General features: G+C 37.6%; 2 protein-coding genes across 4 annotated transcripts in view; one reads left to right on the plus strand and one right to left on the minus strand.

Moving 5' to 3' along the window:
• The window catches only part of TENM1 (teneurin transmembrane protein 1), a 563,665-nt gene that overhangs the window by 446,021 nt on the left and 94,628 nt on the right, over positions 1 to 23,016 (minus strand). The gene's annotated exons all lie outside the window — the stretch shown is intronic.
• On the plus strand, positions 17,577 to 18,718 carry LOC133082519 (MICOS complex subunit MIC27-like). The gene has a single exon (XM_061179129.1). It carries the CDS (start codon positions 17,577 to 17,579, stop codon positions 18,381 to 18,383), a length of 807 nt encoding a protein of 268 aa, XP_061035112.1. The 3' UTR covers positions 18,384 to 18,718.

Consider the following 23,016-nt stretch of genomic DNA (forward strand, 5'->3'; position numbering starts at 1 on the left):
GCAAAGTTAATATGCCATTTTACTTTTACATTTCAGCTCGATTTCTCTAGCAAAAAAGGAATGAGGTTAGAATATGATTCGCTCTGCTTATTTCAAGGTGATTTACACTTTTTTGTTGATCAAAATAGGGACTTAGTCACCGTGGATAAGATATTTCTATGCCTAAAATTACTTCTAGAGAGTTTATACCCAAGGGCTCAGAAGAGTAAAACCTTTCCATGTAACTAGATACTTTTGGTAAAACGACAGGCAACAAAAATAGAAAATAGTTAGCTGTTTCTAAACATTATCCTCAGTTGGGTGGAGAAAGCATTTTTCCTGATGCCTTCCTACCTCAGTGGAAAGCACACAGTTAGATAAACACACCATCTTTTGTCCTTTTGGCTAAAGAAAGGGAAAACAGGAGAGCAACCAGATAAGCAATAGAATGTAAAGTAAAACTAAACCTACCTACAACATTTAGGGAGCTTGTATTCTGTAAATGAAAGCAAGGACTCCTGGACTCCTGCAAAGGCAAAAAGACTTCCTTGGTACACAACATGTGTTCCCCATTATTAGAAAAGAGTGGACAAAACTCAGCTCAGAGGAGTACCAATCATGTACAATTGCTTCTGCATCATTCCCAGTAACCTGGGGCTTCTCAAAAGCTCTGCATGCAGAGCATAGGTTGTGACCCATCTTGGCTAGCAGGTAAGTAATCTGGCTGCTTCTTTCTGAGAATGATTAAGAAAAAAAAAGGAATGAATTTGGAGAGGATTTGATAGACACAGAATCAACATGCCACCTACTGGTCCTTTCACCTGTGGTCAAGACCTACTATGTCTTTATCACCTCGGATGCTCTCAAACCACCACCCACTTACGGAACAGGAAGATGTGTGATGCCAGGATCACCTTGATGGAAACAAGAGACCCTGCTGGGGATTATATAAACTTCTGAAGATCTGTAAACAAAACTTCCAGGACATATCAAGAACATGTTGAATAACTTTGTCTCTCATGAATAATCACTTTAGGTTGGCTTCTCTGTGATCTGTTTTGTTTTGTTTTGTTTTCATTTTCATTGGGGTATAGTTGATTTACAATGTTGTGTTAGTTTCAGGCATACAGCAGAGTGAATCTGTTACACATATATGTATATCCACTCTTTTTTAGATTCTTTTTCCATATAGGCCATTACAGAGTATCGAGTAGAGTTCCCTATGCTATACAGTAGGTCCTTATTAGTTATCTATTTTATATATAATAGTGTGTTTATGTCTGTGATCTGTTTTTCAATAGCTAGTTATACTTGCCATTGAGCAGTTGGCCTCTAGAAAGGCAATGTGGTTTCCTAGAAATATTTCCAAGTTTGTAGCACTTAATGTCTTACTTGCAGTGTTATCAGAGCTGAGCGTAGACAAAATCATGACACAGGCGTTTACCTTTCTTCCCCCTAAGTTTTCTGTCTCTTCTGATATTTTTTCATCACACCTTGGGATTTCCATGCTCTCAGTCTACTGCCTAGAAATCCATATTACCATGACCAAATGCCTAGTCTACCCTCTGATGCAAAGTATGCACTTAACAAATATTTGTGAAATAAATAAATGAATCAATGAAAAAAAACCCCAAGGCCTGACAATTTCTCAGAGATGTGGGAAATAACTAGAAAAATGAGATAAACTCATGGGTTTGAAATAATTAAGTTTGATATGCAAACATCGTCCATTCTTTACTCCCAAGCAGCAGATTCCTTTGCTGATGCTCTATTTATGAAAAGGAAACTAAGTTGGAAGTTGAATGACAACTACACTGTGTCTTAGCTTGGGTGCCATAACCAAATACCACAGATGGGGTGACTGAAACAACAGGAATTTATTTTCTCACAGTTCTGGAGGTTGGAAGTCTGAGATAAGCGTGTCAGCATGGACGGATTCTGGTGAGGACTTGCGGATGGTCACCTTCTTGCTGTGTCCTTACATGACAGAGCAAACACAGAGACAGCAAACTCTCTGTGTTTCACCTTATAAGAGCGCTAATGCCATCATGAGAGTTCCACTCTCATGACCTCATCTAAACCTAATTACCTCCCAAAGGCTCGATCTCCAAATACCATCACATTGGGGGTTAGGGTTTAAACATTTAAATTTTCAGGGACACAATGCAGTCCATAGCACACTGGTTTCGTTTTTAAGTTAATTACTAAGGATTTCTAGTCTGAAGGTCAGAATACAGTTAGAATAAATTTCTGAAAAAAAAACTGTGTAGAATTCTTTGACACCATTACCATCAGCCATTCTATTCGGGTTCCCTTGTATCAACTGATGCCACTGCCTACATAGTCCCACCTCTTCTTTCAAACCTCAGGTCCTCTCATCAAGCATGAACATATCTGTATTAACGAAAGCCTCAAATGCTGTCATTCATTTTGCCTTATCCGAGCTCAAATGCAAGCAGTAACAAGAAGTAATCATGTACTAAGTATTCCCATTGGCACACCGGCCACGTTAGAACTAGATAGCTAACAGCATTTCTATTACCTGTAATTAACAAATAAAATTTGTTCCCACTAAGCGTTGTTTCACTTTCAAAATGAGATAGTGGTTTTTTTCTTTTTTTTTGTTTTTATCCAAGCTGCACTCTCTTCGACTTTTCTAGACCTATGCCATTAACTCTTGGAGCAGCTTTGCCCAGCATTCTATTCATCTGGAACCCCTTGTTCTTACGGCTATTTGCCACTTCATTCAGAACCTAGGAGTGTGTTAGCCACAGCTGATTCCTGTTGCCTCTCCACTCCTCCTATCCCTATCACAACCTCCCCCATTTCAGAGATCTGATCCTCACCTCACAACTCCTCCTTAGTTGTTCTGCAGCTAATTTGAACAATGCTCAAAGCTGAGTAGAAGCTAATCAATTTACTTTTCACCTAATTCATAAAACACTGCAGCAGCACACTGGGAGGAAATTCAGATATCATTAGCAGTTTTCTTTCAACCAAAAAACTGCTTTTTTAAAGGAAGGGTCCAAACTTGATTCTGTTTCTTCTTTATAAATCCGCGTAAGTAATGACGCAGATCTCCGCTGGGCTCCCCTACCTCCTAAGCGGCACCATGTGGTACTCATAGATCCATTCACTGAGATGCCTACTTTTCTTAGTGTTCCAGTTTGTGTTTTTGTTTAACTTCCTTGAGGTTTTATATTCTATGGTCCTCTCCTCCTGGGATGCCCGAGGAATGCAATGAACAGATGCATTCAATGATTCATTACCATTAGCAGCCAGAGTGGAATCAAGAACTTTATCAACTTCCCTGCCACCTCGTTTGGTTCACAGTGGAAGTACATTATGCCTCACCTTCCTCTCTAGATGCACAGTTTATGTAACAGACTTACTTTCTCTAGTTCAGTGCTCTGTGGAATCTTTACTTACCACAGGCAAAGCCTCTCCTTTACCGCTACATCTAGAGTTTACGGCACTGGACCTTCTAGCCAAGTAGAAAGGAATTTTCAAGGGCACACAACTATAGAAATACTTTACTATTTTTAGCACACAAACTATTGTAAATGTGTATTCGAGGTTATCATTTCTGATGTATCTAATAACTCAATACTAGAATCTGTTGCTAGGCATTTAAATAGACACATCCTGACCCAAGTTATTCTCAAGTTCTTATAAATGCATGGGCTACAGTCTATAGATCTACATTGGATCTTTAAGGGAAAGTTCCCCTTCTGCAACATTCCCTTCGGTGCTCCCAGAAGCAATTTCTCAGTCTTGACGGACTATGTGGTTGAATGGGGTGGTAGCGGTCGAGGAGGAGGGGTGGTCATTTTGTACTACGTTTTGAGTGCTTCCTGTAAAAGACTATATACACTCTGATAGCTAATGATAGCTAAGGCTTTTAATCACAGGCCCTTCCACAGAACTAATACTTCATGTTGAAAAATTATGTGTCACTAACTGTGGAGCTTTGGCAAACATGAATAAAAGTTGTGCTGGAGGTAAAACATGTTGTTCACCTGGTCCCTTGAAAATAAACTATCTGCCATTTGGTATTGTATTTTTAAGGAAGTATCTACAATTGGCTTAATGCAGATGGTGTTTATTTTACTATATTTATATTGCATTCTCTCTCCTTATCACTCCCAATCTCCCACTGTTTTTCAAAATGAGGTCCATGGACCACCTGTATCACACTCACCTTTGCAGCTTGTTAAAACGGGAGATTCATGAACCCATCATAGGTCACGTAATACAGAATCTCTGGGGCTGTGGTTGAGAAATCTGCATGTATAATAAGCACTCCAGGTGACCAGGGGGTTAAAAATAAAAGAAACACAATTATTCTAAAAATTAAAAATTAATATTTTGTCTCATTTCATAAAACACTGGGACTTATACTTTTTTAAAAGAAGTTTGACAAGGCGGGGAAATTACACGGTGTGACTGGATGTGTACGGGAGGGGGTATGGGAAGAGTCGTGGAGAAACTGGCATTGAAGTTTAGATCTAAAGGCTGCATAGGAGTCTGGTAGGCTGGGAAGGAGATGGGTGAGTGGATGGGGGGAGAAGAGAGAGGAGGAGAATGTTTCAGGCACAGGGAACAGATTATACGAAGGCTTAGAAGTGATAAAAATTTTGCATGAATAAGCACTTGGCCAAAATGCACCTTTCACAGGAAATATATTTAGACCCAGAGGAGAAGGCAATATGAAATTTCAGGCCTTGTGACAATTGTATAAATACTTTTTTTTTTCTTCTTGGGGGGAGCAGGGTAGTTGGAGGGAGGTTAGGAAGATATATGCCCCAAATCAGACTAGGTGTAAGCCTTGCCCATGATATAGTGCAGGGGAAAAAGGAAGCTTTAGTACTTTCGTCCTGCTAGGAAATTGCTGACCTGCTTCTTTTGATTGGGAAGAAAAACGACTTCAGTGGGTGTCAAGCGGCAGGTGGTGACCACTGTTTCTTTAAAGACAATGTATGAAACACTGAAAATTTATTTCCTAATAAACTTGACTTTCTGAGCTGAACCAAAAAAAAAAGTGCCATACGATAAAAGCATAAGGAATAAGAATATTTCCAATTGCTATTAAATATAATCCAAGTGAAGTGATTCACTGTGGCTCAGGTAAAGGCTCCCCATCAATACAATTTATAATGGTTCGGCTTCAAAGCTACACTTCCATTTGACAGTAATTTCCTTCTTTATTTTGTTTTGTTTTAAGTTGACTACAATTTTCAATCACAGTTATCAGTTCATCACTTGGACGAAGGTGACCCAGCAGCCCTTCTTTATCAAATTCCCGAGGAGCCCTTAGATTATCTTTCACAAGTAAAGTCTACAATGGTAACAGGAAAAATAAATTCAAAGATGAGGGTTTATCAAATGCCATCTTCTGTGGGCTGTGTTTTTTATTAAACATGAATCAAATAATCTTTTGAAATGAGGGGTGTGGTTATCCAGAATCACCTTCTTCCCCATTGCATGGCTAATTCAACAATCTTAATTAATAAGGCTTTTATGATGAGTTTTATAAACAAAAGCTGCCATCAATTTGCCAGCCAAATGTATTATCTTATTATTTTGAGATATATTTGTATTTTTAAAAGGAATGAAAATTTTCATCAAATGCATCAAAAGGAATGACATGAAACTAGCATGGTAAATGTTGAAATAAATATTTTACAGCTAAATAATTCTAATACTAGTAATGATATCTCTTAAATCAGCATTTCCTAATGTATGGGAATGTTCATGAGTGTTTCAAGAGAAAAAGTTCTCAATACAAATAAATTTGGGAAACTTTGTGTTAAGCGCATGTTTAACAGGTTTCTTAATTACAGGACGTCTCAGAGTCTTTAATATGCTGATAGGTATCATCAATTACCAAGAGAAGGATATGGTAAGCAGCATTTCCTAGACACATTGACTGTTTATCTTTTGCAGTGCATAATTCAAAACTAGGGCTTCACTTTAACATATTTTGAGAAATTAGAATATATTGGAAATAATCATTATTTCTAAACTTAAGAAATGGTATAAATCTTGTTTAATCACTCCTTTAAAAACTGCCTGTATTAAAAATATCTTCAAATCTCTCAAAACATTTCACCAGTGCTGTCCTCTAATCAGCAACTTTCAGCGTTGGCAGTGTAGTGTGTCTATAACTTCCAGATTGGACATGTAATTCAGGGTAATTAAACAAACTGGACTAAGCCAAGATTACCACTTTACATGATCGATCCACAAATTGTCGACATAAAATTAATTAAAAGTGTGTGTGTGCAAAACAGAAAGCATGGAGAAAGAAGGTTTATTTGCTTGCTGTATTCCTCCTATACATTCTCATTCAAAACAGAAAAACTAAATTGGAGTAGCTATCGGAATGGAGTTGTCTAGAAATTGGATAAAATTGAGTATTTCTGCAGCATTCATAATTACTTTCAGAAGACTGAATAAGAAATGTGGGTCTCAACAAGCCACAATGGTTTGGAATGAGCCTTGGTATTCTGAGTAGGCTTTGTAATCAGCAAATTGAAAAATCTCCATGCAGCCCCAGAAATACCATCCTACAGTGTATCTTTTGGCATTATTATATATTATGAAGGCCATTGTATTTCTTTTTTGGGGGTTATGTATTGTGACATTTTTACATGATAGCTCTCAACAGGCTTTTTAGTACTCTGAGAGATAACCTAGTTTACAGAACTATTTTACTTGTTTTAAGAGCTCTCTAATCATGTAATCATAGGTGATTTGGAAATGGCTTTGAAGAAGGACTCAGAGCTGTTGAGTTAATAACATGCGTTACCAACATTCCATGATATTTTTTATACTCCCAAAATGTTCACTCTCTAAATGAGCCATTCTCATTCTCTTTCCCTCCTCCTCCTCTCTCCCCATCTATGCAGGTATGTGTACATAATGTGGGCTGAATTAGAATGAGTACTCTAATTTTATACACCACAAGAGATAGCATCTCTTGATATAATACAGCCCTGAAAGTCATTTTCAAACACTATTAGTGGGCTTCCCTGGTGGCGCAGTGGTTGAGAATCTGCCTGCTAATGCAGGGGACACGGGTTCGAGCCCTGGTCTGGGAAGATCCCGCATGCCGCGGAGCGGCTAGGCCCGTGAGCCACAACTGCTGAGCCTGCGCGTCTGGAGCCTGTGCTCCGCAACAAGAGAGGCCGCGATGGTGAAGAGGCCCGCGCACCGCGATGAGGAGTGGCCCCCACTTGCCGCAACTAGAGGAAGCCCTCGCACAGAAACGAAGACCCAACACAGCCAAAAATAAATATATTTAAAAAAAAAAAAAAAAAAAAACACTATTAGTATACTTAAGTTTTTTGTGGCCAGCCAAAAGGGCACTAACCTTGCCCATCATTTCCAGTGCTTTCCCACTCCTACTCATGCCTATGCTCATCGACTTCTACTGCTCTCCCTATGGAGTTGCTAAAATGTAACATGTTACTGATTTTGGAAAAGGCCATTCTCTGAAAAAGAATGGGTACTCTCGTGTACACACTGTTGGTAAGACTGTAAACATATGTGGACTTTGGGGAGGACATTTTAGCACTATATATATATCAGATATCTTTGATTTATTTTCCTATCAAGGTATTAAATGTGTATACCCTTTGACTCATCAATTCCACTTCCTAAAGGATAATTACGCAGCTGCACAAATATGTATGTAGCTTTATATGGAATTCACTGTAGTGTTGCTCATATAAGTAAAAAATTAGAAATGGCCTAATTGCCCCTACATATAAAGGAATATCAAGCAGCAGAGGTAGATCTATATATACTGACACAAAAGGATCTCCAATGTACATTGTTAAGAAAGGGAAGAAGCCAGTCATAAAACACATATAGCATGATCCTATTTAGGTTTTGAAAATATTACAGAAGGATACCTCCCAAACTATTATCATTGAGTACCTCTGGATAGGGGGATGGGTTAAGACAGGGTGGGGTGGAAAATAAAGGACTTTTCAGCTTTATACTTTTGTATGGTTTGTTTCATTTTTGCAATAAGCGTATAATGCTGTATTAATGGTGTAACTAATATTTTTACAGTAAAATGATACTGCAATAATCTCCGAAACATTAGTTTCAAAAGTCATACACTCAGAGAAAAGAAATGAGAGGCATTTGATAATAGTTCTCATCAGGCAGATTAAAGAATTATTAAGGGACACACCCATTATTTCTGTTAGGTTTTAGGCCAGTGATATATCTATTACAGTAAATCCCCCACACACGAACCTTCAAGTTGCCAAATTTCAAAGATGCGAACGTGCGTTTGCATGTCCAATCACGTAAGTTAGTTCATGTGTCTGGCGTACATCGTCACATGTGTGCATCCTCTACAAGTGGTTGTGCTTTTGTGTACTTTACTGTACAATACTGTATAGAGTACAGTATCTTTATTTCAAGCTCAGGATGTCTGGAAGCAAGCGTAAAAGCAGTGGTGATGTAGCTGGTACTACTGTACTTTTCAAGGTACTGTACTGTAAGATTAAAAATGTTTTCTTTATTTTTTGTGTTTGTTTTTTATGTATTATTTGTGTGAAAAGTATTATAAACCTATTACAGTACAGTAATATATAGTCATGTTAGTTGTGTTAGCTGGGTACCCAGGCTAACTTTGTTGGACTTACAAACAAATTAGACTTACGAACTCGCTCTTGGAATGGAACTCATTCGTATGTAGGGACTTACTGTACTTCTTTGAGTACTGTGGCTCATGGACTCTAGAATGTCCCCCATGTTCATGCCCTTATATAACCCCCTCCTTTGAGTGTAGGCACAGCCTATGACTTGCTTCTAACCAATAGAATATGGCAAAGGTGATGGAATATCACTCCCCTAATTATATTACCACTTAGACATGTAAGACTCATTTTACCAGCATATAATAGAGAGTCTCTCTCTCTCTCTCTCTCTCTCTCTTTCTCTCTCTCTCTCTGATGCTGTCTTTGAAGAAGCTGCCATGCTGTGAATGGGCCTATGGAGGCGGTGTTGGAGGAGGTCATCGAAAAGACATGACCGCCAGTTAACCCTTGAGCTGAACCTGGGCAATCAGAGGCTCCTCATCCCCTCCCCTGCCCTTGGATTGTACGTTCTGCCCACAGTTCCCACAGTAGGAGTTCTTTCAAAGAAGCAGCCTTGAGAAAGTAAAATGTTGTGGAGACCATCTGGATAGTATAAGTGACCAAACCCAGTTAAGGCCTCTATGTAAACTTTTAAGATTCTGACGAGCTGGTGCAGAGATTTACTCATCTCGCAGCCACCCAAGACAAACCTTGTGTGTAAGTTCCCTTGCTTATTAAAACTGCTACCTACCAATCTGGAGTGGTCTGCGTCTTTCTTCAGTCTCTCCTTGCCCTCCATGTATAGGGGCATTTCAGATTTTACCTGAGGAACTCCTGAGTTTGCATACCAACAAGGAGGCCATGTGGCGAGGACTCTAGAGTAGCCTCTGGTATCTTGAGAGCGATCCCTGGCTTATAGCCAGCAAGAAAATAGGAAAGCCAGTCCTACAACCACAGGAATTTAATTCTGCCAACAACCACATGAGCTCAGAAGAGGATCCTCAGATGAGACATCAGTCTCAGCTAACATCATGATTTCAGCCTGGTAAAACCACACGCAGATAATTCATTTGAGTGTGCCCAGACTCCTGACTCATTGCAATTGTGAGATAATAAATGTTTGTTGTTTTAAGTCCTTAAGTTTGTGCTCATTTGTTACACAGCAATAGGAAACTAATACAATTACGTTGTTTTACAATCTGTCTGATGCCACAGTAAGGAGTAGAAGACAAGAGAATGCACTCAATCAGCTAATTTGTCTACCAACTCCCTCTCACTGAATCATTAATGAGTGCATACATGCAAACTTTACAAATCACTTTCTGTATGTTAGGCACTATCCTATGCATTTACATCCCTTATCTTACAACATCCTCACATGACTCCTATGAAGTGGCCACACATAAGGATGCTGTGGTTTTAAAAGGTTACAAAATTTGCCCAAGGTGGCACAGCTAGTAAGTAGCTAAGCCAGGATTCATACCCCAAATCTGTGTTTAACATGACTAAAAAAAAAGAAAAATCAACAAATGACCCAACGTTTAAAAAACTCACTTCACTTTCAGATAATACATTCAAAATCAGTGATTAAAAAACAAGATGGTAGTCTGACAATCCACCCAAATAGTAGATCAAATGCTACTTCTTTCCCCTCAAATATGTTACATTTTCCAGTGATTTAAAATAAAAACTCAGTAAGAGTTACTAACAGTAGAACTTGGCTACAATACCACACAGCTTTATGTATTCTGCCATTCACATAATTTCCTCTTTGAGTTACACCAAATAGCGTAGTGGTTGATAACCCATGTCAAGGGTAGTTCTGTTCCTTAGTATCAGGAGATCACTGACATTTTAAGTTCACATGGACTTCCTTTTAAAGGAAGTAAACCCTACAAAACTAAAAAGCCAGAAGCATAGAGCTGCATATCAGAATATGACACAATCAATGTAATCATCAATAGGCAAGTTGAGATAAACATCATACTGACAGGATATGTTGCTGAAAAAGGCCAGAGGAAGAATGACTCAATTTTATTTTTCCCATGGGCAAAGGCAGAGTGTCATCATGAACAAATTAAAGTCCTACCACAAAGCATTTGTATACTGTGCCATGCCAGAAAGCAAAGGGCAAACCACTAATCTCCACAGATAATAATTAGAAAAAAACAGTACAGAAAATATCAGGAATACTAAGGGCAAAAGGATGTTAGGAAATATCATTATCAATTGTGATTACTCTTCTAGAATGTGCATTTTGACTGATTTTATAGGTTGTGATTTTCTTACCGCAGGCACTGAGAATTGGCATTCAAACACTAGGAGAGCAAAGTTTAATTAACATAGACTTCTGAATAAAGAGACAACCAGAAAGCAAAAGGGACATCCAATGCTATGGCTCAAATTTGCGGTTCAAACTGCAGACTATATGCACTGCTGCTTTTATTGCCTCTTCACCTTACCAGCTGAAAATTGTTGCCACATCAAGAAAATGATCTCTGTGATCCACATTTTATCCCATTTATGACCTCTCATCTTTCTGCTTTCCCTTCAGAATCAGTGCAATGTATAACTTGGACCCTGAGATCAGAGACTGAGGTCAAAGTGAATGGAGTAGACTCCAGAAGGACAGCGTTGAATATTACAGGATAATGCAAGAGGATAACGAGATAGATTCTCTGAGGACTCCAGAAAACTTTTGGTTTAGATCTGGTCATTTTTAGGATGAGAATGGATAGAAAAGGACAGATAATAGGGCAAAATATATCTTGTATCTAAGTGGCACGCATGTGCCTAGGCACACACATACCCAATACAAAAATAAATTCATGATATTCAGGCAATCCATAATCAAGTTCAAATTTGCCTATCCCAATATGCATCTCACTACTCTTCCACTTGACCTTGAGCAGGATGATGAAGCGACATCAGTGGAGTCTAAAAATTTTGGAGAACCTAGAGAAATCATTTTTCCCAAGGGAACAATTGGATAATAGTACTAATTTCTATGGAACGTTTAAGTAGGATGAGAACTAAAATGAGGATTTGGTCAAAATGTTAGTGATGATCTTTATGACTAATAGAATAGTGGAAATAGAAGTCAAATTACAGTTTATTTTATTCATTTGATTCAATAAACTTATTTTTCTCCTACTATGTGCCAAACATTGTTATAGCTGATAAGGATTCAGACAAAAATCCCTGCCCTATGGACTTATATTCTAGTGGGGAAAGCAGATATAAATGATAAGACAAGTTAAAGTATGTTAGATGGTGACAAGGGCTAAAGGCAAAATTAAAACAGAGAGGGGGGATAGGGTGTACATGTATGGGTAAGGAATCCAAAGTTGTCATTTTAGATTACATGGTCAGATAAGGACTCACGGAGCAGGTTATCATTAGGTAAAGACCTGAAAAAATTAAGGAATAATCCATGAAGACTGAGGGCTTACTGGTAAAGGAAGAAGTATTTACAAGGTAATGGAGAAATTAATAATACAAGTGAGAGAGAAGTAAAGGTTTAAGCTCCAAAGGAAGTGAAGAATGTACAGGATTGAAAACACAGAATGGGAATTGACATTGAAAAGGGGGAAGGCTACTTCTGACTGTGAAATTTCTGGTGAGACTGAGTATAAATACAGGAATGTTAAAGGTGGGGTGATAGGAAGTTGAGACAGGAAGCAAGATTTTCTGCTGTCTGTGAGGGTGTGAGTAAAGCAAGTAGTTCAGAGAAGATGGCAACAGAGCAGTAAGAATGGGGTGCTTAGAAAAGAAGCTGACTTAGGGATAAAAATAAAGACAAGGGTTAGTCTTAAAGACTTGGCTAAGGTTTGATATTATGAATTTGAAGTGGCACCAATCAATCAGGCATGCGATTTTCTTTGACAGTTGTCAGCACAATGGGAGAAGGAAGAAAGAAAACATCAAGTGAAAATGATCAACGTTGAGGATTGGCAAAATGGTGCAATACAAGGATGTCAATGAGTTCACGGTAAGAATGTGTTGGGATTAGTAAGAAAGAAAGTATGAAAAGATCTGAATGGTAGATAGGTAGCTAGGGAGTTGTGAGGGCCTAGAGTTCTTGATGATACCAGAGGTGACTTAATGAGAGGAAAGGAGTGGAAGCAGTGGAAGTGACTTGCTGATGAGGAGTGCAGGCAACGATCACTGGCCTGAAGAAGGTCAAGGAAGTATGAAGTAAGTTCGGGTTTCAGATGAGTTATCTATTAAAACATACAGGCAGATTATTTCAGGTGAATATTTTTTCTATCAAAAAAGTAGATTTCAGTCCAAACCAAAAATTCAGCAAAGTATAAATCTAGTACATGTTGTATCATCCTCATGATCCAAAAAAACACTGAAATGCCAATTATAAAAGCCCAGCTAGAATTTCCCTTCAAGTGAAGGCTCCTTGCATCCCTCTTTATTCTGTCTCCTGGCCAAATTACTTACTTCCTCCTCTGCATTCCTTTACTCCTTTCTTCATATCTCAAGTATGGCATATATTACACTGTTATTATAGGATACTTACTTTTCTGCTTGTATCTTAATCTTATGGAGAGCAGGTACAATATATTGTTTATCTTTTCATCATTAGAGGCTGGCATGGTGAAAGAGGTAAATAAATGAACTGAATCATAGATCTATTTACAATTGTCAACAGCCATTTAATAAATGAGAAAATATCCCCCAAGATGCCAATTATAAAAAGCTCATTTCAATAGAACAACAGAAAATGTTTTGTAAATACTATTTGGAGAAAGAATCTCAAAATCTGAAGACACACTTTAACTAAATAGATACTCTCAACTGTTGTTAGGTAAAATAGTGGAAAACACGTTTAAGTTTCAATAATGACTTTCAAAGTAATAAAATGCATTAACTCTGGGCAAATAGGATAAACTTATTCAGTAAAAGATAACACGAGTCCAGCTATACTGCATTAAACTCTGCCTGGTAGGATAAGAGAAAAATGTAAAATTGAATTGGGTTAAAAATGATTTTTTTTTGGAAATGAACATGGAAAGAATATTTTATACTTGAAAACTGAATATTAGCCAACATCACTAAAGAAAAAAACTCATTAATTCAAGTCCACTTCATAGTCATCTAACCTATGTAATTGTCATTAGCGTTATTTTGAGATGTTCTGGCTTAAAGTCATTAGTCCCCAAGAATAAATGAAAGCATGTTTGCAATTTTGCAGGTAGATGAGACTTTCATATACTTTACATTTGACAACTTTCATATATTTTACATTCTTGTATTTACCTTTATAAGTCATAGTTCTTAACTGAAATCAGGATAAAGCTTGACTATAGAAGCATATACTAAACTTTTCATCTATGTTTTTTCTTACCTTATTTGGGCATTATCTGCCATTTAGAAAATATATATACAAAACCATCTTTCCTAGCCATTATTGGGCATCACTTAAATGCAGTGCTTTGTGTGAAATTCTCCACCCAAAGAAATAACGAATCGATACAAAAAAAGCTAAAATTGGATGTTTGATGGAGCTCTTATGATGACCCATGCTGGAAATATAGATTTTAAAAAGGATAGAGTTTGAATAAATAAAATGAAGAACACGTAACATGCTGGAGGGTTCTAATATCTTTACTTTCTTCCATTGTAGGATTCCCTCAGCCCTCACTGTGTGTGGTTACTTCTCAGTTTTGATTTTGCAGTAATTTTGCAATCAAAACTTAAGTTCTCTGAAAGATCAGGGTGATAGGTAAAGAAGAAAAAAGGGAAGTTGAAATTTCTGCCCTTCCCTCTAATCCAGATTGTATTTTCTGTCAGTTTTACATTTTGGATTCTTTTGGAAACGAAGGCCACGAAGTACAAGAGGGAAAAGAAGACTCTGGACGGGGTGGTGCAGGAGGAATAGGAAATAAAGATAAGGGGAAAGGAAGGTTTGTGTATACGAGGTAGGAAGGTACTTTAGGGCAGTTTTCCCAGCTTATGTGTTTGGGGAGAAGTGTGGGAAGGGGAAAAGAGTAAATTCAGCAATAATGTCATATAGGAAGAGAATAAGAGCACTCTTCTATTTAGGAACCATGAAGAGGTGCTATGTAAGGTTGTAGGACTTGTAGCTTTAAAAAAAATAGGTTGCTATTATATATTATCATATTGTGTCCTAGACACACATTTTATTCACAGCTATTTCAATTCTAACTGGCAATTATCCTTCCTTCTAGAACCTAAACTGTTAAAACCAAATTTAGTAAAGCAGGGCATATGAAAAAAAATCTCAGTAGTCTTTCAGGTTATTCTAGTTTCCATAGGGAACATTTTACTAATGTTTCCTTTGGACTTGTCACTCCAGAGAAACCTTGTCACCTTAAGACATCCTTTAAAATACAGGTAGGGCACATGAAAAGATGCTCAACATTGCTAATCATCAGGGAAATGCACATCAAAACTACAATGAGATATCACCTATCACCTCACACTTGTCAGAATGGCTATCATCAAAAAGATCACAAATAACAAATGTAGGCAACGATGTTGAGAAAAGAGAACCCTCGTACACTGTTCATGGGAATGTAAAGGGCAACACGGGGTTAGGGTATTATGAGGGACAAACTATTACATAAAAAATAAGCTACAAGGATATACTGTTCACCACAGGGAATATAGCCAATTTTTTTTATAATGACAATAAATGCAGTATAACCTTTAAAAACTGTGAAACACTATATTGCACACCTATAACTTATATAATATTGTACAGCAACTATACTGCAATCGAAAAAAAAGGAAAAACAATTTTAGTGCACATGACAAATAACAAAATGAAATAAAATAAAACACGGATGGGAAGTCCCATAAAGAGTTTGTCATGGTAACAACGTTTAAATGGTAAATCTTAGATTCTTGGTACAAAAGAAATATTATGGGTCATAATAGGGAAGTTGATTCCTAAGAGAAGGGAATAATATGCATAGCACAGTTACTCTAATTGATCCCAACATGACAAATTATGCCAATAATTACTCTTTTGCTTCTCAAGGTCAGTAGGTTGAGAACAGAGTTGCCATCATAGGGGCTTTCTATTATCCACAAACATTTGATGGGTATCAGACAATAAAAAATCATTCTTTAGCCATTACCTCAGAAAGATGAGAAAGTATCTTTCTGGATAGTGTTTTTGAATCTTCAGGTGGTGATCCATTAGTGGGTTGTGAAATCAATGTATGGGGTGATGAAGGGCACTTTAAAACAAAAGAATATTGTAGGGTAGGGTAGAAAAGAATAGACTAGAATAGGATAGGATATCACAGTGCATTGGTATGTAGTGTTTGGTGAACTGTTTTGTGAAACTTTAGTATATTCATACATATTATGTGTTTACTGGGTTGCAATGGAAAATGTATTTATTATGGTGGATCACTGCCAAAAAAGTTTGAAAGTTACTGTTTTAGGAGCTGCTCTACATCTCACAGAGAGTAGAGAAAAGCTTTACTCATGACCACAGATATGACCAGAAGATTATTTTCCTCTGAGGGAAAACCACATTTATCTCATTCTCAGGAGAACAAATACTTCTCAACTGGGAAAAATGATATAGATGCATATGAATCTCCAAGATGATAAAAAAAATTCAGCAAGATGGAACAATAGAAACATAAAAGAAAAAAGAGTAAACTCCCTGTGAAAATTTCCAAGAACTGGTGAATAGATAAACAGATGTGTTGTATCCATACAATGGACCATTATTTGGCAATTAAAAGGAACGAAATGCTGATGCATATTATGCCATGAACAAACCTTGAAAACGTACAAAGGGAAAGAAGCCAGATGCAAAATGCCACATAGTACATGATTTCATTTCTGTGAGATGTTCAGAATAGGCGAATCTATAGAGACAGCAAGTAGATTAGTGGTTTCATAGGGTTGGGAGATACAGGGTTAGGGGTGTGATAGCTAAAGGGTAGGAGTTTCTTTTTGTGGTAATGAAAATGTTCTAAAATTGACTGTGGTTATGGTTGCATATAACTGTGACTATACTGAAAACCAGTGAGTTGTATGGCATGTGAACTATATCTCAATAAAGCTGTTGAAAAAACAAAGAACATTCTTCAAAAACAAGAGGCTCAGTAGCAATCTGAGTATCAATATTAAGCACAGGTCAGGAGAAAGAACAACTAAGCCAAACAGTGTTGATGAGCAGTTGTTTTTGCTAGCCAGTACTTTTCAACCTTCTTTTTGTGAAACTGTACCTTAAATATTTTTTTGTAAACTACCCCTCTACAACTCTCATGTTTTGGATGAGATTGACCTCATTCTCGGCTCCATAGGTAGGCCCTTAATGGGCTTAAACAATCAGCAAATCTCACTCCTCTGGCCATGGTGATTAGTTCAGGGTTGGGCAAATGACTAACCACTAACCAAAGGGAATGAGATGCACTTAGACATTTCCTAGAGTTTCTGGGAAAGAAGAAGGTTTTCCTCCCTGCTCCAGAAAAGTTTCTGTCACCACTACATAGCCTGACAATGTAGCTAAGACCCCAAGAGTAGACCTGGGCCAAGAAACAGAGATAAATTAGATCTTGGTGACATAAATTGAGCCCTGATCAAGCCATATCTGAAGACAAATATAAACCTGAAGTCCAACATTGACCTTGTCCTTAGGCCAGATTAAATCAGGTGATCTGTCACTCTCAAACTGAAGGGTACCAACTGATATAGATACTAAAGCATGTATGCACAAACACACATACATACACACACACTTATACAAGAAAATAAGGAAAAATACAGATGCTTGTTGTGAGGAGAATAAGACTTGCTAGAAACCACAAGAAAAAGTACAATTTACTTGAAAAGTATATCCATCCTGCTACAGTAGCCTTAACTAACTGCCTATCACTCCATCAGTTCAGTTCAAGTGCAAAACCACCACCACCTAGTATTTGCAGTACATAGGATTATTGCAAAAATGTACTTAAAAATTAACTCAGCAGGACCTGGGCGGAGAGCGCTACAGCTATGGCGGCCGTTAGCATGGGAAAGCTGGCAACCATGCCAGCAGCTCTAATATGTGCATCTATAAGTGTGCATGCGGCCAAAGAAGAGGAGTCCAGAAAGCATCTAGTGAAACCAGAGCAGCTCCCCGTATATACTGCACCACCTCTCCAGTCTAAATATGTTGATGAGCAGCCTGGTCATTTACAAATGGGCTTTGCGTCCATTCGCACTGCAACTGGTCGTTATATTGGCTGGTGCAAGGGTGTTTATGTCTTCGTGAAATATGGGATAATGGATACAGTACAATTTGGAAAAGATGCATATATCTATTTGAAGAATCCACCTCGAGATTTTCTTCCGAAAATTGGAGTGATTACAGTTTCAGGATTGGCAGGCTTCATTTCAGCAAGAAAAGGTTCTAGGTTTAAGAGAATTGCTTATCCACTGGGACTGGCCACTTTAGGAGCAACTGTTTGCTACCCTGTTCAATCAGTAATAATTGCAAAGGTAACTGGGAAAAAGGCATATGCTACAAGCCAGCAAATTTATGAAGCAGTTAAATCATTGTGGACAAAAAACAACAAAAAAGAGTCACTTCCTGAACCTAAAGAAAAAACTAAGCTAGGAAGCTCTGATGAAATAGAAATACCTGCAAAAACAACTCACAACCTGAAACATTCAGTGTCTTTGTCAGCAGAACTCAGCTCTGAAACAAAGACCAAATCAGAATCCACCTCAGGTGCTACACAGTTTATGCCTGACCCCAAGCTCATGGATCACGGGCAGTCCCATCCAGAAGATGTAGATATGTACAGCACTAGAAGCTGAAATAGTCTGCATAGAGAACTACAAGATGTGTGAAGTTGCGAATAATGATGAAAAAAACATGTAAAGGGTAACTGTGATGCATGGAGTATAATTTAAACCAAGTTTTTCCCTTACATCTTCTAATGTACAGTTAGACAAATCACGTAAGTGATTAAAACTCAAATTGAATACAATCCGAACAATATTAAATGATCGATGAGGAGGCAGAGATAGAAGTATTAGGATGCATTTGTGATTTTTAAGGGTATTTATAAAAAAATAAAAATAAATATATGAACACTGATGAGACTAAAATCTGAAAAAATACGTATGTGTGTATATAATTATGTATACATATGCACATATATATTTGCTTTAGCTTTTAAGAATTAATGTCAGCTAAATTAGAATTGTGTGTGGAAGGATATGTTCCCTCCCTCTCTGTTTTTCATTTCCCAGAGCTGGAATAAAATATCCATATTTTATGACAAAAAAAAAAAAAAAAAAAAAAATTAACTCAGCAAAATCAGAGGTACCTCTCTGTTTCCAAACAGACCTATATGGAAACAAGTGTGGAAGAGGGAAAAAAACAAAACAGGGGGCTTCCCTGGTGGCGCAGTGGTTGGGAGTCCGCCTGCCAGTGCAGGGGACACAGGTTTGAGCCCTGGTCCGGGAGGATCCCACATGCCGTGGAGCAACTAAGCCCATGCGCCACAGCTACTGAGCCTGCGCTCTAGAGCCCGTGAGCCACAACTACTGAGCCCACGTGCCACAACTACTGAAGTCCGCGTGCCTAGAGCCCGTGCTCCGCAACAAGAGAAGCCACCGCAATGAGAAGCCCGCGCACCGCAATGAAGAGTAGGCCCCGCTTGCTGCAACTAGAGAAAGCCTGCGCACAGCAACAAAGACCCAATGCAGCCAAAAATGAATTAATTAAAAAAAAAAGTTTAAAAGAAAATCAATAAAATTAAAAAAACAAAAACAAAAACAAAACAGGGACCTAAGAGCCTAACATATAATGTATTTAGGTTAGTAACAGTTCATTAAAGATAGGTATTTACAGAATAGACAGGTAAGGCAGTTATTGTCTGACTTGAAGAGGCATCAACAAGGGTCCTTTTGACTAACAAATACATTACCAACTAGCCTCATTGCCTGAAATCAATGAATAACTACATATACTGCATGTCTACATTAGACAAAGCACTGTGCTAAGTCCTGTGGGATTGTATAAGGCATTCTTACTGTCTAGGAGCCTATAGACTGTATGGGGAGAGAGGAAAATACGTGCACAAACACGCACATAAAAAGAACAATGAAAGATAGTATACAGAGTTAAGAGAACAGAGATAGAACGAAATGTGAGTACTGCAGGAGTTAAGAAAAGGTCAGTGTGGGCTAGAATACATAACAAGCAGACTCCTGATGACCCCATATATGAGATACACTTTGAAGAAGGGGTAGGATATGCCTAAGTAGAGAAAAGATTCAAGCCTATTCTCAGTAGAACAATCTAGGTAAAATCAAAAAGAGACAGAGCTGACTATAATAGAATTTTCACATTGTTGAAATTAAATTAGAGATGAAGAGGAGTCAGATTATGGATCATTTTAAATGCCAGGAAGGGAAGTTTAAATTTATTATAAGAGAAATTAGGAAGCAGAAGGGATTCAATGTGAAGAAGGTTCTCTGTTGCTGAGATGGAAAAGGCTATAGGACAAAGACCTGAGAGGTGTCTCTAGGAGCTAAGAGTGGTGCCTTCTTTTCTCTTAATTGATATGGTATATATTTTCTCTGCTGTGTGTATTATGTGTGCATATTTCTTCTGATAATGTGGAAGTTTTGTATTCTGTTTTTAGTTCTACTATTACCTACGAATGGTTACCTTTGCAGTTATAAATTATTTATTTATATTTATAAAATATTATATACTTTTGTAGCCAGTATCTGGGGCTGGTATTAGGGAGAGGCAAGTGAGGCTCCTAGAGCACAGAATTCAAGAAGGCACTAACTCTTTTGTGAAGAGTAGTGTTGGTACCTGAGACTGAGTGCTACCTTAAATTCAGTGGTCTAGACACCTTGCTTGCCTCACATTTCTTGAGCTCTATTTTTTACCCCAATGACTTTGTAGGCACTGATTCACTATTTACTAGTGTTGAACTTTATTGTGAAGCAGTCTCAGGGCACCCTGTTTTACCTAGATGTGCTAAAGATTCTTGAAGTCTCATCACTTTACCAGTGTGTGCCTCAATGATCATCCTTTTAACACTTTTCCTGGGATATGTTGTGCTTTTTCAACATACAAATTCAAGTTAATTTCTAGAATGGTTTCTTGAATTTTATCTTCGCACATTTTTGTTACTTTTGTTTGGTTCTCGTCTTTGGGAATAACATGTGCACTTAGATGGGATCTACTTTGTCGACATTAAATAGATTTGACTTTCTATTTCTTTAAAACTATTTGTTTATCCCATTAATTTCTCTCGCTTTTTTCTGTTCTGTTCTTCATGTGTCTTAACTGTATTTTTGACAGTGTCTATTCTCCTTACTGCTGCTTCCAATGTTTTCTTCATTTTCATGATTATTTTTTGCTCTTTTGTTATTTTCATGAGCTTCACTGTCTCACATTATTTCCCTTTATGTTGTTTGATTATAACTTTATCACTCTCTTTGAGCTCTCTGATTTATATACTATGTCCTTTCATGGCTATATCGTTTGTTCCAACTTTTTTCTGCTTGTGGGTCATATTTCTCTAGCGAGTGCTTAACTGCCATTTGTTTTTCCTATTTTTTATTTTTCTTCTAGTTCCTTTGTATAGATTATGTTCTGGTTCCATTTAGATTATTACTCATCTTTGAATAAGGTTAGGTCTTTCTAGACCAGCTATTAGTAATAGGTTCAGGCAGGGGACAGGATAATGCACTGTTCCTGACTAACAGAAATTTTCCCTGGTTCAGAATAAAGATCCTTTCAACACGGGGTGTGCGTGTGGGTGTGTGTGTGTGTGTGTGTGTGTGTGTGTGTGTGTGTTTGTGCGACAGAAACAGACAATTGTTTTAGCTTTTATTTATCTCCAGTCAATGAATATTGGAAGTTGAATGGCTACTCAAAATACAATCCCTCTCCTCTATCATTCCTCAAAATGATTACTGCAAAGATGATGTATGTACATGCTTCCTTATTCAGACTTGAACTCCCTCTGGCCCATGGAAGCTTCCACCAACAGTCTATAACCCTATTCCCATTTTTCTAAATAAAGGATTATTGGTTTATTTCACAGTATGAGCTGATTACTTTGAGAATGTATGCTCTGCTTTGTCTGAAAACTAGTCATCTCTAGGCATCTTCCCACACTCCTTGATCATTATGGCACTTGGCAGGCTTTATCCATTCATTGTGATTCAGACATAAGGTTATTCTGCTTTTCATTCTCCCTTTGTATTTGGGTAATTTTGGAGAAAAGAAAGGGCAGGGTCCACTTTACTATACCACTGTAAAAATGTAAGTCACCTCTAGATTTTCCTTATGCCACAATGTCTTTCTTCTCTGCCCATGTGACAAAGTTCTACTTTTCCTTTAAGTCTTAGCTAAACTGTCAACATACTTTCTGAAACGTTATCTTACTTCCTCAAGATAACTTAGGCACTCTTTGCTCTCTGTTCTCATTGTATTTGGGGCATAGTTATAATAAAGGACATATTATGTTGAATTGTAATCGTCTGCATATCTGTCTTTCTAACGAGGCTGACTTTTCTAGGGCAGGGGCTATGATTTATTGGTCTTTTTATCTCTACCACTTGCTTGACAAATGGTAAGTATTCAATAAATACTGTTGAATTAGTGAATGAACTCCAATCAATATTCTGCAATGCCATAAAAGTTGTCTTTCTAAAGTACAAATCTTATCACATTAACAAATTGGTGGAGCTCCATATTTTCAGGAGAAAAATACCAAGCATATGAGGCCCTTGCAAACTGTCCCCAAATTTTCTTGACGTATCGTCTTTTATCTGTCTCTGGTAGTATGCTATCACTTAGCCAGACTCAAATTCTTGCAATTTCTAGAATATGCCATGCCCTTTAATACCTCTGTGCTTATGCACATTCAGTTCACTCTGCCTGAAATATCCTTCCTTTCCTTTTCTGCCTGGTAAATCTGTATTCATACTTCAAATATCAGCTTCTGTGTGGTGGCTTCCCAGATTTCCCCTGTTTGTTATTTTATTCCCTATGCTTTCATTGCATGCATTTTGCTTATATCTTTATTATAAAACTTACTACATCAAACCATAATTATTAGTTTGTCTACTCCTCCACCCTACCAGCTGACTGTGAACTTCTCAAGGTCAGGGAAAATGTCTAATTATTCATTTCTGGGTCCCCAGTCCTTTGCATATGGTAGGTGCTTGACAAATGCTTGTTGAACAAATAAATTCTAGTGTTGAAACATTCTTTAATAAATGCTAACAAATGTTTTCACTTTAAATTGCTAAAAACATCTTTTTCTACTTATATCTTTAAGACCCTTCAAATGACTTTACTCACTGAATCAATTCTGGATATAAATAATGACTTGCAGAAATCATTTGATGAGCTTGCTCTTATGGAACTGTTCCACCACATGGTACTTGCCTACTAACTTGCATTTGAGTT

Source organism: Eubalaena glacialis, chromosome X (genome assembly GCF_028564815.1).
Source record: "Eubalaena glacialis isolate mEubGla1 chromosome X, mEubGla1.1.hap2.+ XY, whole genome shotgun sequence".
Classification (NCBI taxonomy): Eukaryota; Metazoa; Chordata; class Mammalia; order Artiodactyla; family Balaenidae; genus Eubalaena; species Eubalaena glacialis.